This window comes from Wasmannia auropunctata, unplaced genomic scaffold (assembly GCF_000956235.1).
Source record: "Wasmannia auropunctata unplaced genomic scaffold, wasmannia.A_1.0 LD336111.1, whole genome shotgun sequence".
NCBI lineage: Eukaryota > Metazoa > Arthropoda > Insecta > Hymenoptera > Formicidae > Wasmannia > Wasmannia auropunctata.
In genome coordinates this window covers 1,903,681-1,914,575 of record NW_012026779.1, presented here as the reverse complement: position 1 = coordinate 1,914,575, position 10,895 = coordinate 1,903,681, and the positions used below count along the sequence as shown (strand labels likewise).

Sequence of the window (10,895 nt, the reverse complement as noted above, 5' to 3'; positions counted from 1 at the left end):
GCGTGCAACGACGATCGAATCCGCGGACGATCTACCCTGGTAGATGCAGCAGCAGCGCAGTGATAACCGTTAGCGACAAACTTGTAGCCACGTTCCGACGAGAGCGTTAATTTTACAGTCCGTTCCATAGAACAAAAGTGGTAGCTTTTAGATTATAATGAAAGAGAGAGAGAGAGAAAGAGAGAACGTCGCGCGTGCGCGCGCGCCCGACATACGGAAGCCAAGTATTACCGAGAAAGTATGTTTTCTTTTCTCATGTGTGCTGATAAGATCGATGTATTATATACTTCTCGAATAAATAAGTATCATCTAAATTGTAGAGCAATCTGGGGGAGATTTCCGTTTGCCTCTACCGCTATACGATTAGTCGAGGAGTAAGGAGTTCTCATACGTACTTCGCAGTTCGACTCGATTTTACTAGACTAGATCCCAATTTCCAGCTGCATTTAAAATATATTCAGTTCGATAGAAAAATGTTTGTATTCAATTTGGTGAGCATTTATGTCATGGAATTGATCGGCAGAGAATCGTGAGAATTTAACGCGGAGATATTTTTGCGGATAACGAATGTACGGAATCGTAAGTCTTTTGAATTATGTGATTGCTTGATTTAAAATTTAACTCGCGCAAGTAGGAGATACAATTAGACTGTTGAAATCATTAATTAGATCATCTCTTGTTGATTGCACTACTGTGATGTCGTTTTTGTTTGAAAATTATAATAAAGGTTTTGTTATGCAAGTCGCACGCGTTACCTCATTTTTTTTCCCGCGATGCTCAAAGCGCAGAGATGTCTTCACAATTTAAATTTTTGTTATCACGAAGAAATAAAGTGAATACAGGAGATTGTATGAATCGAGATGGCATTTAAAATTTTGTTGCGGCCATCGTATATGAGTTTATTAAAATCGCTCTCTTTTTTTGTATAATGTATATCAAGATTATGCTTTTTAAAAGCGGATTACAAGTACTTGTATTTGTTTTAAATATTTTTATTAGTAAAGTATTACATTGTAATTATTATTAACACTGGCGCAAAAAAATTCAAAACGTACACGTTCTATTACAGCAGGTTGACTTAATTGTAAAATATACGCTTGAAAGTTTAAAAACGATGTTGGCAGCTCTATATTGATTATCTTAAATCTTATGGTTTTAATATGTCATCCGCAGTCAATAAAATGATTATATAGCATTGTATTTGAGATAATCTTAAAAATTTGAATCTGCATGGTGAAATTCCTTGGTGTCTATATATAAATTTTCTTCTCTCGCGGCCAGATGTGGATTTTCAAAATCTGTTTACGCGAAATCGAGCTTGAAATCTCGGACGAGGGAAGAATTGACAACAAATTCGCATTTGAATGATTCGAGAAATAATTCGACTGGACTGATCGATGCGATTCCGATTGGTCGATTTTTTTCTCCCCGTCCGGGGAGTGTCTCGCGGATGTTTTTCCCGCATCGTGGACACGGGGCTTGAGGACCCGTCGCCCGCCGCCGGTGGGTTCGCGAACGCTCCGTCAGCCGCACCATCTACGTACGATACGATGGCCGCGACAGTCGATGGCCCCGATACACCTCGCGGTTGTGGTTACCTTAATTTATTGACAAAAATGTAACGCCTCTATTTTTAATTGGCCATGCTACCGCCGCGCACGGCATGACAATCGCCCCGACCGCGTTCATGTTATTCCCGTTTCTATAAATACTTGCGCGCGTGCTCCTCACTCACGGATCTCCGGGTCTCTTTGACATCGACGCGAAGATGTCTTCTAAGAGGTATTATCCCGATTTGTTTTCACTCCGCGTCTTCCTTTTTCTCTCTCTCTCCCCTTCCCTCTCTCCCTTCATCCTTTTTCACGTTTCGACAACGACAAAAGCCGGGGACCGACTGTCTTTGGGATCATTTATTTATAGCGGCGAAACGGAGCGCGGCTCTCCTCCGGCGATTCTCGGCTCCCCGACGACTGGGCCTCCCCTCCCTCCCTCCTGCCCCCCCGGACTCTTTGTCCCTTTGTTAACCTGCAATCACGAACGATTTGTTTATCACGTTGCAACTCCTTCTTTGAAACTCCCTCGTGTCCCGACGAAGCAACTCCGTTTCGAGTCGCAGATTTTTCATCGTCCTAAACCGATGCAAAGTAAATAAATACCACCCCCGACTGACAGACGAACTTGATTCACCGAGATTTCGAGTCATTCCAGCTAAGAATAAGTCTCGTGCAAAAGAATCTTTCGTCCCCCCTAGCGACGCGGACGCGTGACATTTGTTTCAGATATGCGTACATTTTTATTGTTATGTTTTTAGCGAATTGAAAAAGTTATCGGAAGAAAGTCTGACGAGACAGCCGGAAGAGGTTTTCGATGTTATATGCAAGCTGGGAGAAGGGTAAATTTTCTATTTTTATTACTGGCAAGAGGCAGACTCCTTTTTTACTGTTTCTAACTGTGTGCTTTGTTCGGTGCAGGTCCTATGGATCAGTTTACAAAGCGTTGCACAAGGAAAGCGGACAGGTGCTGGCTATTAAGCAAGTGCCAGTGGACACCGACCTACAGGAGATTATTAAGGAAATATCAATTATGCAGCAATGCGACTCTCCATATGTTGTTAAATATTATGGAAGTTACTTTAAGAATACGGATTTATGGGTAAGTCGATGTACGGTGCTGAGTTTAGTCCGACGTTCCAAACAAGCCGGACGATTCATCGATGCCGTTGTAACTTGCAGATCGTGATGGAGTACTGTGGAGCTGGTTCTGTTAGTGATATCATGAGGTTAAGAAAGAAGACCCTCCAGGAGGATGAAATCGCAACGATCCTGAGTGATACCCTAAAGGGACTGGAGTACCTTCACTTGAGAAGGAAAATTCATAGGGACATTAAGGCTGGGAATATCCTTCTCAATAACGAGGGCCATGCAAAGTTGGCTGATTTTGGTGTGGCGGGTCAATTAACGGTGAGTTGACAAAGATAAAGAGCTTTTAGGCTGAGATGAAAAAAAAGTCTAAATTGGATTCCTCGGAACAGGATACCATGGCTAAACGTAACACAGTCATTGGTACACCATTCTGGATGGCGCCAGAGGTAATACAGGAGATCGGCTACGATTGTGTGGCCGACATATGGTCTCTGGGAATAACGGCCCTAGAAATGGCCGAGGGCAAGCCGCCGTACGGCGACATACATCCGATGAGAGCAATATTTATGATTCCGACTAAACCACCGCCTAGTTTTAGAGAACCTGACCAGTGGAGTCCAGAGTTTATCGACTTTGTCAGTGGGTGCCTTGTAAAAAATCCCGAAGAGAGAGCCACTGCAACCGAGCTTTTGCAGCACGAGTTCATAGGTGAGTAAAAGATTTAATTTTATATTATTATATTTTATATCTACATTATATTTCATGTATCAGTATAAACTTATTGATATTTTTACAAGTTTGTATGTGTCGTGTGATTGCAGGTAATGCCAAACAGCCGAGTATTTTGAGTCAAATGATCGCCGAAGCTCATGAAATACGAGAGAAGCAGAGCGCGCATAGAGCTCACGTTATAAACAACGTGGCGATTAAAAGTCAAAATCAGGCAGAAGATTCGGTAAGTATTTAAAATTAGTTTGTACACGAATAATATCAAGGGCGTCCGCAGGATTTTTTTTAGAGAGGGCATGATCCAAATTTTTAGTACGAACTACCGCGAGGAGCAAATGTTGTGTACCTGTGTTGTTAACTCTCTCTTATTAAGCTCTCTCACATTTGACAGACATATTTATTATTTGTAAAAATGAGAGCAAATTCTGAATTTTTTTGTACTTGTCTGATTCAAGGGGGAGGGGAGGGGCAAATGCCTCTTTTGCTCTCCCCCCCCTCCTGCGGACACCCATGAATAATGTATGTATAATTCGTATACATAACATTGTTTCTGTTATAAGGACGAGGACGATTGTAGCGGAACTATGAAACCATTACCGGAGGACAGCAGGACTCTAGTGCCGAGTGATCTTCCAGACACGGGTACTTTAGTTTCGGCAATATTGGACTTGGGTACAATGGTTATTAATAGTGATACCGATACCGAAGCCACCATGAAGAGTTAGTGAAATCTTAATTAATCTCCAAATTCCAGAGTAAAAAAGTGATTGTTATTCGCAACTAACTGAATTTTTTTCCAGGACATAACACTGGTTCTGTAGAATCTAGCAAAAAATATCGACCATTATTCTTAGATCACTTTGATAAGAAAGAAGCGCCTGAAATCGGAAAGGTAATCTTTCTCATATTACTTTCTCAATTTGCTCAGGCATGATTTATTTCTATGATATTGATGTCGATATTATTTTATAGGGTAATGGACAGATGTTGGGAGCACACAATATGGAAAATGCGAACAAATTGGAGCAGCAGAGTCCAACCGAATCTCATAGGTTTCAAAGTCATTTGCAACTACAGCTGCAGAATCAGATCTCTCATCACGTGCCAGAACAGCCATATAACAATATATCGAAGTTTCAAAACGTCTTCACGGAACGTGATTTTGATTTTGTGAGTAAAATTTTGTGTCAGCACTCTTTATATTTTACGAATTTTACGTAATTAATGTAATTGGTGCAATATATCTCTGATTATTAACGTAAGAGGAAAGAACGAGATTAATCACTTTGTGCCTTGTAACGATTACGATACAATTCGCGTTCTCTGCACCAAGTGATTTGGAATAATGCCGCTGTAGGCATTATAAAAAACAGCTAACTTGAATATATAGAGAAGCCGTATCCTGCAGTTGAAGTTTCTCTCCTACGAGGAACTGCAGCAACGAATGGCCAGTCTGGACGCGGAAATGGAGCGGGAGATCGACGAGCTGAGAAAGAGGTATCAGACGAAGAGACAGCCTATTCTGGATGCCATGGATACCAAGCGGAAGCGTCAACAGAACTTCTAACAGTCCTCCTTTACGCGAATAAGTGACGACGGATAGACAAAGGGTGTACAATTGTATAAATGAATAGATTTTATTCGCGTCGTCCCCGGTTTCATCAAAGGGAAGAACATTGCTCTCCCACATCGTGAATTGTATTACCTCATAAACGGACAAACGTGTAGCGACTGTGAATGTTTCCTGTTTACTCGCAAATCCACACAATGTCGCTTCTCTTTGTGAATCCCGGGACCATTACAGCTAGCAATAGCTAATAGCCTCACGTCATCAATGTAAATTATTTTACGTGATTTTAGGTGAAGAAACAATCACTATACTTAATTTTTGTATTATGTTTACCTATATATTTACTGTTAAATATATCCTATTCTTATAGAGATATTCTGAGAGACTCCTCTAGGGTCGTTAGAAAATAAAAAGGAATGCAATAGGAGTGTAGGAACAAATGCATTCACGATTACGATCGTTTTTATCGAGAAATTTTTTATATTTACTTGGAAGGAAATCGGTATTTCGTATCGTCGCTACGCTAGTCATTTGTAATGCCATTTTATCCAGGATATAAAAAAAAAATCATTCATATGAAATGCACTTAAACAGCTAAGCAGTTCTTGAGTGTGAATGCTCTTCTATTTAATCATGACAGTTTTGAAATAAGCGAACAAGGCTGTAAGATTTAATTTACTTTTTATTCTACTGCCATAGGTAGACTCTCTCTACTCATTCGTCTACTAACACTAACAACTAACTTTAGTTTATGTCAATTCTCTAAAATAATTATATTTACTTTTCAAGTTTGCAAAACATGTCCAACACCAATATGATGATCGCAATTCTAAAGTAATGAATAGTGTTTTTAAGAGTATGCAGCATCGTGATTAAAAAAAAAAAATGATGCCGCATTCTAATGAGAAAATTCACGAACGAACTTACTAGTATTAGAGTCTTCCGCGCGCCGTATTAGAAAGTATTCTCCAGTATGTTCTAATTTACTTTGTCACGATGTGGAAATTGTTGAAACTGAAATTTATCAGATTCCATCATAACGACAAGGGTATTTTTAGAATGATATAAAGGTTCGCATGGTAATGCCTTACAATAATCATTTTATGTATAAAGCATAAAACAAATTCTCGACCGCATATTTTTTTGTGAAAAAGAAATACATTTGTACGTGCCATTAATACTAATATGGCGAATAATCGTAGTGGAAGAAATAATTCCTTGCTGACGTCTGGGCTATTTTGCAAGTAGTGGAAAATAGAGCTATACTTGAAATGCGCTATAGCCAGAACTGATCTTCAATTTTCTTCTTTTTAGAAAATAATAATAACAGAATAACAACATATTTTTGATATAGAAGGTTGCACATTGTCAATGAAATAAGGGTCCGAATTTGAAGCGTATATTATCCATAATCTTGATACTCTCGCAGAAGTGTAATATTAAGTAAGGTTTTTCAACTGAAAAGGAAATTAAAGTGCTTCACAACAGAGTTATGCTTCAATATCGTTTTATATATACGAAACGCAATAATAAACTGTACATAATTCTTTTAGAGATTTTTTAAAAATAATTTACATGGTCGTTCGATCATTTTCATACATGCGTTAAAATTGTGATGACTTTATTGTATTTTCTCATTTTACAGTTCGTACAATACATCGGCACTTGAGGATAGTTGTAAATTGCATTCTTATATAAAACTATAGGTTTACAAACTTTATATTTTTGCAGCTTATGCTGCTGTAAAATCTTCCTTCTTAAACTTATGACCTGTATCCATTAATTAATGTTCTGCGCTATCCGTTTTAGGATTAAAGAAAAAAAGTAAAACGACAAAAATGTTTACACAATAATGTTACAAAGAAGTACATTTAATGCATTTTCTACACGATTGTCAGTCAGTCATTTAGCATTAGCTAGCAATCACTTTTTCATATACGAAGATTTATAGTTACATATTTCATAAGGCAACGTAATAGTCCATTTTTATTTTTCCATTTGGAGATATGGCTTTATATCCAATCATGACAGTTTTACGACAACACCATGATTTTACATTCGTATTGTGTATTGTACAATCTTTTACAGTGTTTGGGCTGAAATATAGAGACTGAAGGCAAATGTATGTTTTCCGAGTGAATGATTTAGTGAAAACTTATAGTCTAATAATAGAACGTAACAACAACTCATATAAAACGATTGCTATTAATAACATTAAAGCGAGATATTATTATTAATAGTTTTGTTTAAGATAATTACAGAGAGAAGCAAATATTAACATGCTGCCTTTTCAATCATTTTGTTTAACAATAATAAAATATTATACAAACTGTGCGCGTTTGATCTCTTCAGTTTGATTTTTCGTTAACGAGTACGAGCGTATCATTAATACTAACCCTATCATTAAGTACCTTGTGCATGAATATTTTTTGTATATGCAAAATTTTGGTCCAAGTTAATTTCCAATTTATATCAGATCAATTATCATTGGAATTGGACGGTATATAAAAAATTTGTATAAAGAATGTTTTTATAAAAAGTTATCAATAAATATAAATGCATTTTAATCACATACAAAACACACTAAACATGAATCATTCAAGAAAATCTCTCGAGAGCTACCTATCGTTAATTTTTAAATTGGAAATAGTGTCCACGATTTGTAAAATATATCTCAAAATATATTTTTTTTAAAAAGAGCGTTTCGATAAGGCACATATCCTGTTAGTTTTTTTTTATCACTGTGTTTGCACGCTCTTAAAAATTTGTCTCATAAATCGTCGTCTCCTATCATACGAAAAACGTTATTTTCCACGACATCGAGATCCGTTGTCGTTGTCTGAGTCTTATCAGCAACAGCTCTCGAATCATCTGATTTCTTTGACGTCACAGCCGACCATTTGTTAGCAAGTTTCTTTATCATTGGTCCCGATTTAGAATGATTATTATTGGCACATTCGCGCAGCGGCGATCCTGCAATGACACGCGTTTGACCGTCCCTCATAATGTACGTCCACGATTTCCCAGGTTCCGCCTGCAAACGTCGCACAAATATCGTTTACGGACGAGGAGACTTGATTTGAGCATTTAAGTAATCTGAGACAGTTTATATAACAACCTGAATTCTGCTCCCCACTACGCGCTTCTGCAATAACTCGTCAATCATGGCTTGCAGACAAACAGACATTAAAATCGCTTGCTCGGATACAATTGTGATCCATTGCAATTCATTCTTAGCAATTAGATATTCGAAAGATAACTCCAAACTGCACTCGTTGCTGTCCTCGTGATGATCCGTTCCCTATAAACGCATCCATTAATAATAAAATAACGTGTATAATCTATAAACGCAAATTTTCCCATTAAAATATTCATAGAACTCACATTTTGTATAGTAGTGATGCGCCAGCATCGCATTCGCGATACTTTGAACACGACTTCGTGCTCTTCGGACGATAATACGCGTAAATTCAATTCATTTCCACCTATAGCGAGCAATACTTTCGAGCTACGCTCGGGATAATCGCAGTAACACGGTGAAAACTGTACGTAGCCGTAATATTTCAAGTGACGAGCTATATTCAGGTACTGAAATAATAAAGATTCTATAAATTCACTATAAATTACTTGAAAAAAAAAGTTACTATTTCGTTTGTAAACTTACCTCTTTTCTACTCTCGGATTTTTCCAAATTTTCCAATTGACGCTGCACTTCCTTGGCAACCGGAATCCAGCCGCTGTGAATTTCCGCAGCCGCTTGAATGTACAGTAGATTTAACGTTACCGGATCGTTTAATAACTCAACGTCGTACGTTGTGTCCCAGTAATTTTTTCTGAGAACAACTCGCGTACCCATAGAACTCATATACTTGTGCGTTATAAATGGCGATTCAAAATCTTGTAACTTGCGCAATACTGAAATTAAAAAAAAACATATATTAAACGAGAGAAAACCAAATATGTAGATATATTTTAATAAAACGCTATAAGAATATATACACACTTTTGATGCTACCTGGTAACTCATCTTGCATAATAACAAATAGGGCAAAATGGAAGTGATATTTTTCCGCTAACTTTATATGTTTATATACCCTCTGTGGAAAAGAAAGTGTTTTAATAATTGTCACGTCCACGAATCGTTATCGTTTTTATACAAATTAATTATTGGGAATAATATATACCTTTAAAACTTCACCGGAATGCTCTCCCGGCGAAACATTCAACGAAATTTTGGATCCGTTCGTAAGAAAGATATCTAAAGTCTCCTGCTCCGACAGACCGTCCGCAGTTTCTTGTTGAGCACTCAGTAGAAATCCATTTAATATTTCCGAGTTATTTATGGCTATATTTTGACCGATGGACTGGATGTACTTCTCCAGAGCCAGCCGCCGTTCCTCTTGCTGAGTGGCGGTCAAGGGAAAGAACTTCTTCGGAGGAAATATAGGTAACGACATGTTGAGATCCTTCGACAGTTGCACGTGGAGATTGTACAGCTGTTTGTATCTCGCGGTGCAATGAAACAATCCATTGATGTGAATATTATATCCCTGCAATTCAGGCGAGATGTTATTACAAATAAACAAGGAAGCACACAATATGTGCAATGAATAATAAAAAAAAAAAGTATAGATACTCAACGATATATGCATTCCCAGCGCTGTCCATAAATTCCTGAGTGTCCGGTATAGAAAAGTGCATCTTGACGGTACAAAAATATATATGTTGAACGATAAAAATATTGTTATAAAATCACATTCTCGACGCGAAATTTGTCAGCTTCTTGGTATCCACATCAGCGTAGGAAGCATCTGCGAAGGAAGACGAAGTGAAGTTAAACTAAAAGGCAAAACGTAAAGTTTTTCGAATTTTCCGATTTACTGGAACGGAAAAACTACACGCGTGAAATCGACACGTGGGATCCTGCTCGTCGCTATGCGCCGCGCGGTGAGTCACTTCATCTTATTCGCGCCTGCACGGAGCGACGTTCTCGGATGTAAAAGAGGCGATTCAATTCCGCCCACCGGCCGAACGTACATATACGTGTATGTCTCGCACGACCCCGACCCGTACTTTTCTCGGAGAGGAAAATGACCCCGCGCCGAGATCCGGATCTCGCGGCGGAAAGATCGTAGAAAGCGATGCCCTTAATAATCTCGACGCGCCTGCACGGCAGGAGGCCGGCCGCACATTCTATTTCCCGACTCCGGCGAGTGTTCACTGCCGAAACTGCACGCCGTTCACGCGCGTTTCCCACACATACTCACATAATATCGCTGTGCGACTTTCGTCGCGTTCGCGGGACCTCATGCATACGTGACAGCTCACAGCGGCCCTAATCGGTCGCTCACGCCCACTCGCGCGTTACGTTTCACGCGATTATTACTACTGAAGCACTGGCACGCATTTAAATCCCACGACGGCACCGTCGCCGCGGCGATTGCTACACGCCGCCGCGGCGCCCAGAGCGAGAGAACGCGTCATGTCACACACGCGGCACGCGCTCCACGCTCGCGAGCTCGCGCCAGTGAATGACACGCACGTTGCAGCGTGAATGCGGTTAGCGTGTCACGCAGCAGAGGACCGATAGTCTCTTTGCGAGACGCGATGTGTGCTACGAAAATGTTTCACTATTTAGACTATTTAGAGGATACGCGTTTTTCGAAAAAAATCGTCAACATAATCGATAGAATAATGTTCTCGTAGAAAGTATATAGCATTGTAATATCATATATATCAGTATAATATATATGTGCTTTTGAGATTTTCAAACAGACAACAATGTATCGAATAAAAATTGTCTATTCTGTCACGAAAATATATATTCCTTAAGTATATAATTATAATTAAATATAAATAAATAATTATATCTAAATGAAAATTTTAGTTAAAAATAGATGTAATTATTTTAATTTAATCTTCGCCGGAAATATTCGTAATCTGAGAGAGAACAT

The 10,895-nt window shown here is 38.7% G+C and overlaps 2 protein-coding genes across 7 annotated transcripts; one reads left to right on the top strand and one right to left on the bottom strand.

Moving 5' to 3' along the window:
• The first annotated feature begins 1,524 nt into the window (after window positions 1-1,524).
• LOC105449073 (serine/threonine-protein kinase 3) lies at window positions 1,525-7,059 on the top strand. 2 transcript variants are annotated; one of them, XM_011688077.1, is made up of 10 exons: window positions 1,525-1,782; window positions 2,312-2,392; window positions 2,472-2,652; window positions 2,733-2,960; window positions 3,032-3,350; window positions 3,464-3,597; window positions 3,932-4,091; window positions 4,172-4,263; window positions 4,344-4,541; window positions 4,780-7,059. In XM_011688077.1, exons 1-10 carry the CDS (start codon window positions 1,769-1,771, stop codon window positions 4,936-4,938), a joined length of 1,566 nt encoding a protein of 521 aa, XP_011686379.1. In that variant the 5' UTR covers window positions 1,525-1,768; the 3' UTR covers window positions 4,939-7,059. The 2 variants fall into 2 exon arrangements, with proteins under 2 accessions (XP_011686379.1, XP_011686374.1); XM_011688072.1 differs by having other exon boundaries at window positions 4,762-7,059.
• LOC105449086 (sorting nexin-17) lies at window positions 6,543-10,482 on the bottom strand. 5 transcript variants are annotated; one of them, XM_011688108.1, is made up of 8 exons: window positions 10,209-10,482; window positions 9,578-9,752; window positions 9,126-9,491; window positions 8,945-9,038; window positions 8,606-8,856; window positions 8,326-8,529; window positions 8,060-8,242; window positions 6,543-7,975 (listed from the first exon to the last, which is right to left on the bottom strand). In XM_011688108.1, the coding sequence occupies exons 3-8, from the start codon at window positions 9,396-9,398 to the stop codon at window positions 7,712-7,714; spliced, it is 1,269 nt and encodes a 422-aa protein (XP_011686410.1). In that variant the 5' UTR covers window positions 9,399-9,491; window positions 9,578-9,752; window positions 10,209-10,482; the 3' UTR covers window positions 6,543-7,711. The 5 variants fall into 5 exon arrangements, with proteins under 5 accessions (XP_011686410.1, XP_011686385.1, XP_011686397.1 ...); XM_011688083.1 differs by having other exon boundaries at window positions 9,583-9,752; XM_011688095.1 differs by lacking the exon at window positions 10,209-10,482 and adding an exon at window positions 9,979-10,189 and having other exon boundaries at window positions 9,583-9,752.
• Between the last annotated feature and the right edge of the window lie 413 nt (window positions 10,483-10,895).

Excerpts from the sequence above, each read along its gene's own strand:
- LOC105449073 (XM_011688072.1), top strand. Across the intron at positions 2,653-2,732 it reads TTAAGAATACGGATTTATGG|ATCGTGATGGAGTACTGTGG; the intron begins GTAAGTCGATGT and ends TGTAACTTGCAG. Across the intron at positions 3,598-3,931 it reads AAAATCAGGCAGAAGATTCG|GACGAGGACGATTGTAGCGG; the intron begins GTAAGTATTTAA and ends TTCTGTTATAAG.
- LOC105449086 (XM_011688083.1), bottom strand. The coding sequence starts at position 9,642 with ATGCACTTTTCTATACCGGACACTCAGGAATTTATGGACAGCGCTGGG. Across the intron at positions 9,039-9,125 it reads ATTCCGGTGAAGTTTTAAAG|AGGGTATATAAACATATAAA; the intron begins GTATATATTATT and ends TCTTTTCCACAG. Across the intron at positions 7,976-8,059 it reads TAGTGGGGAGCAGAATTCAG|GCGGAACCTGGGAAATCGTG; the intron begins GTTGTTATATAA and ends CGACGTTTGCAG.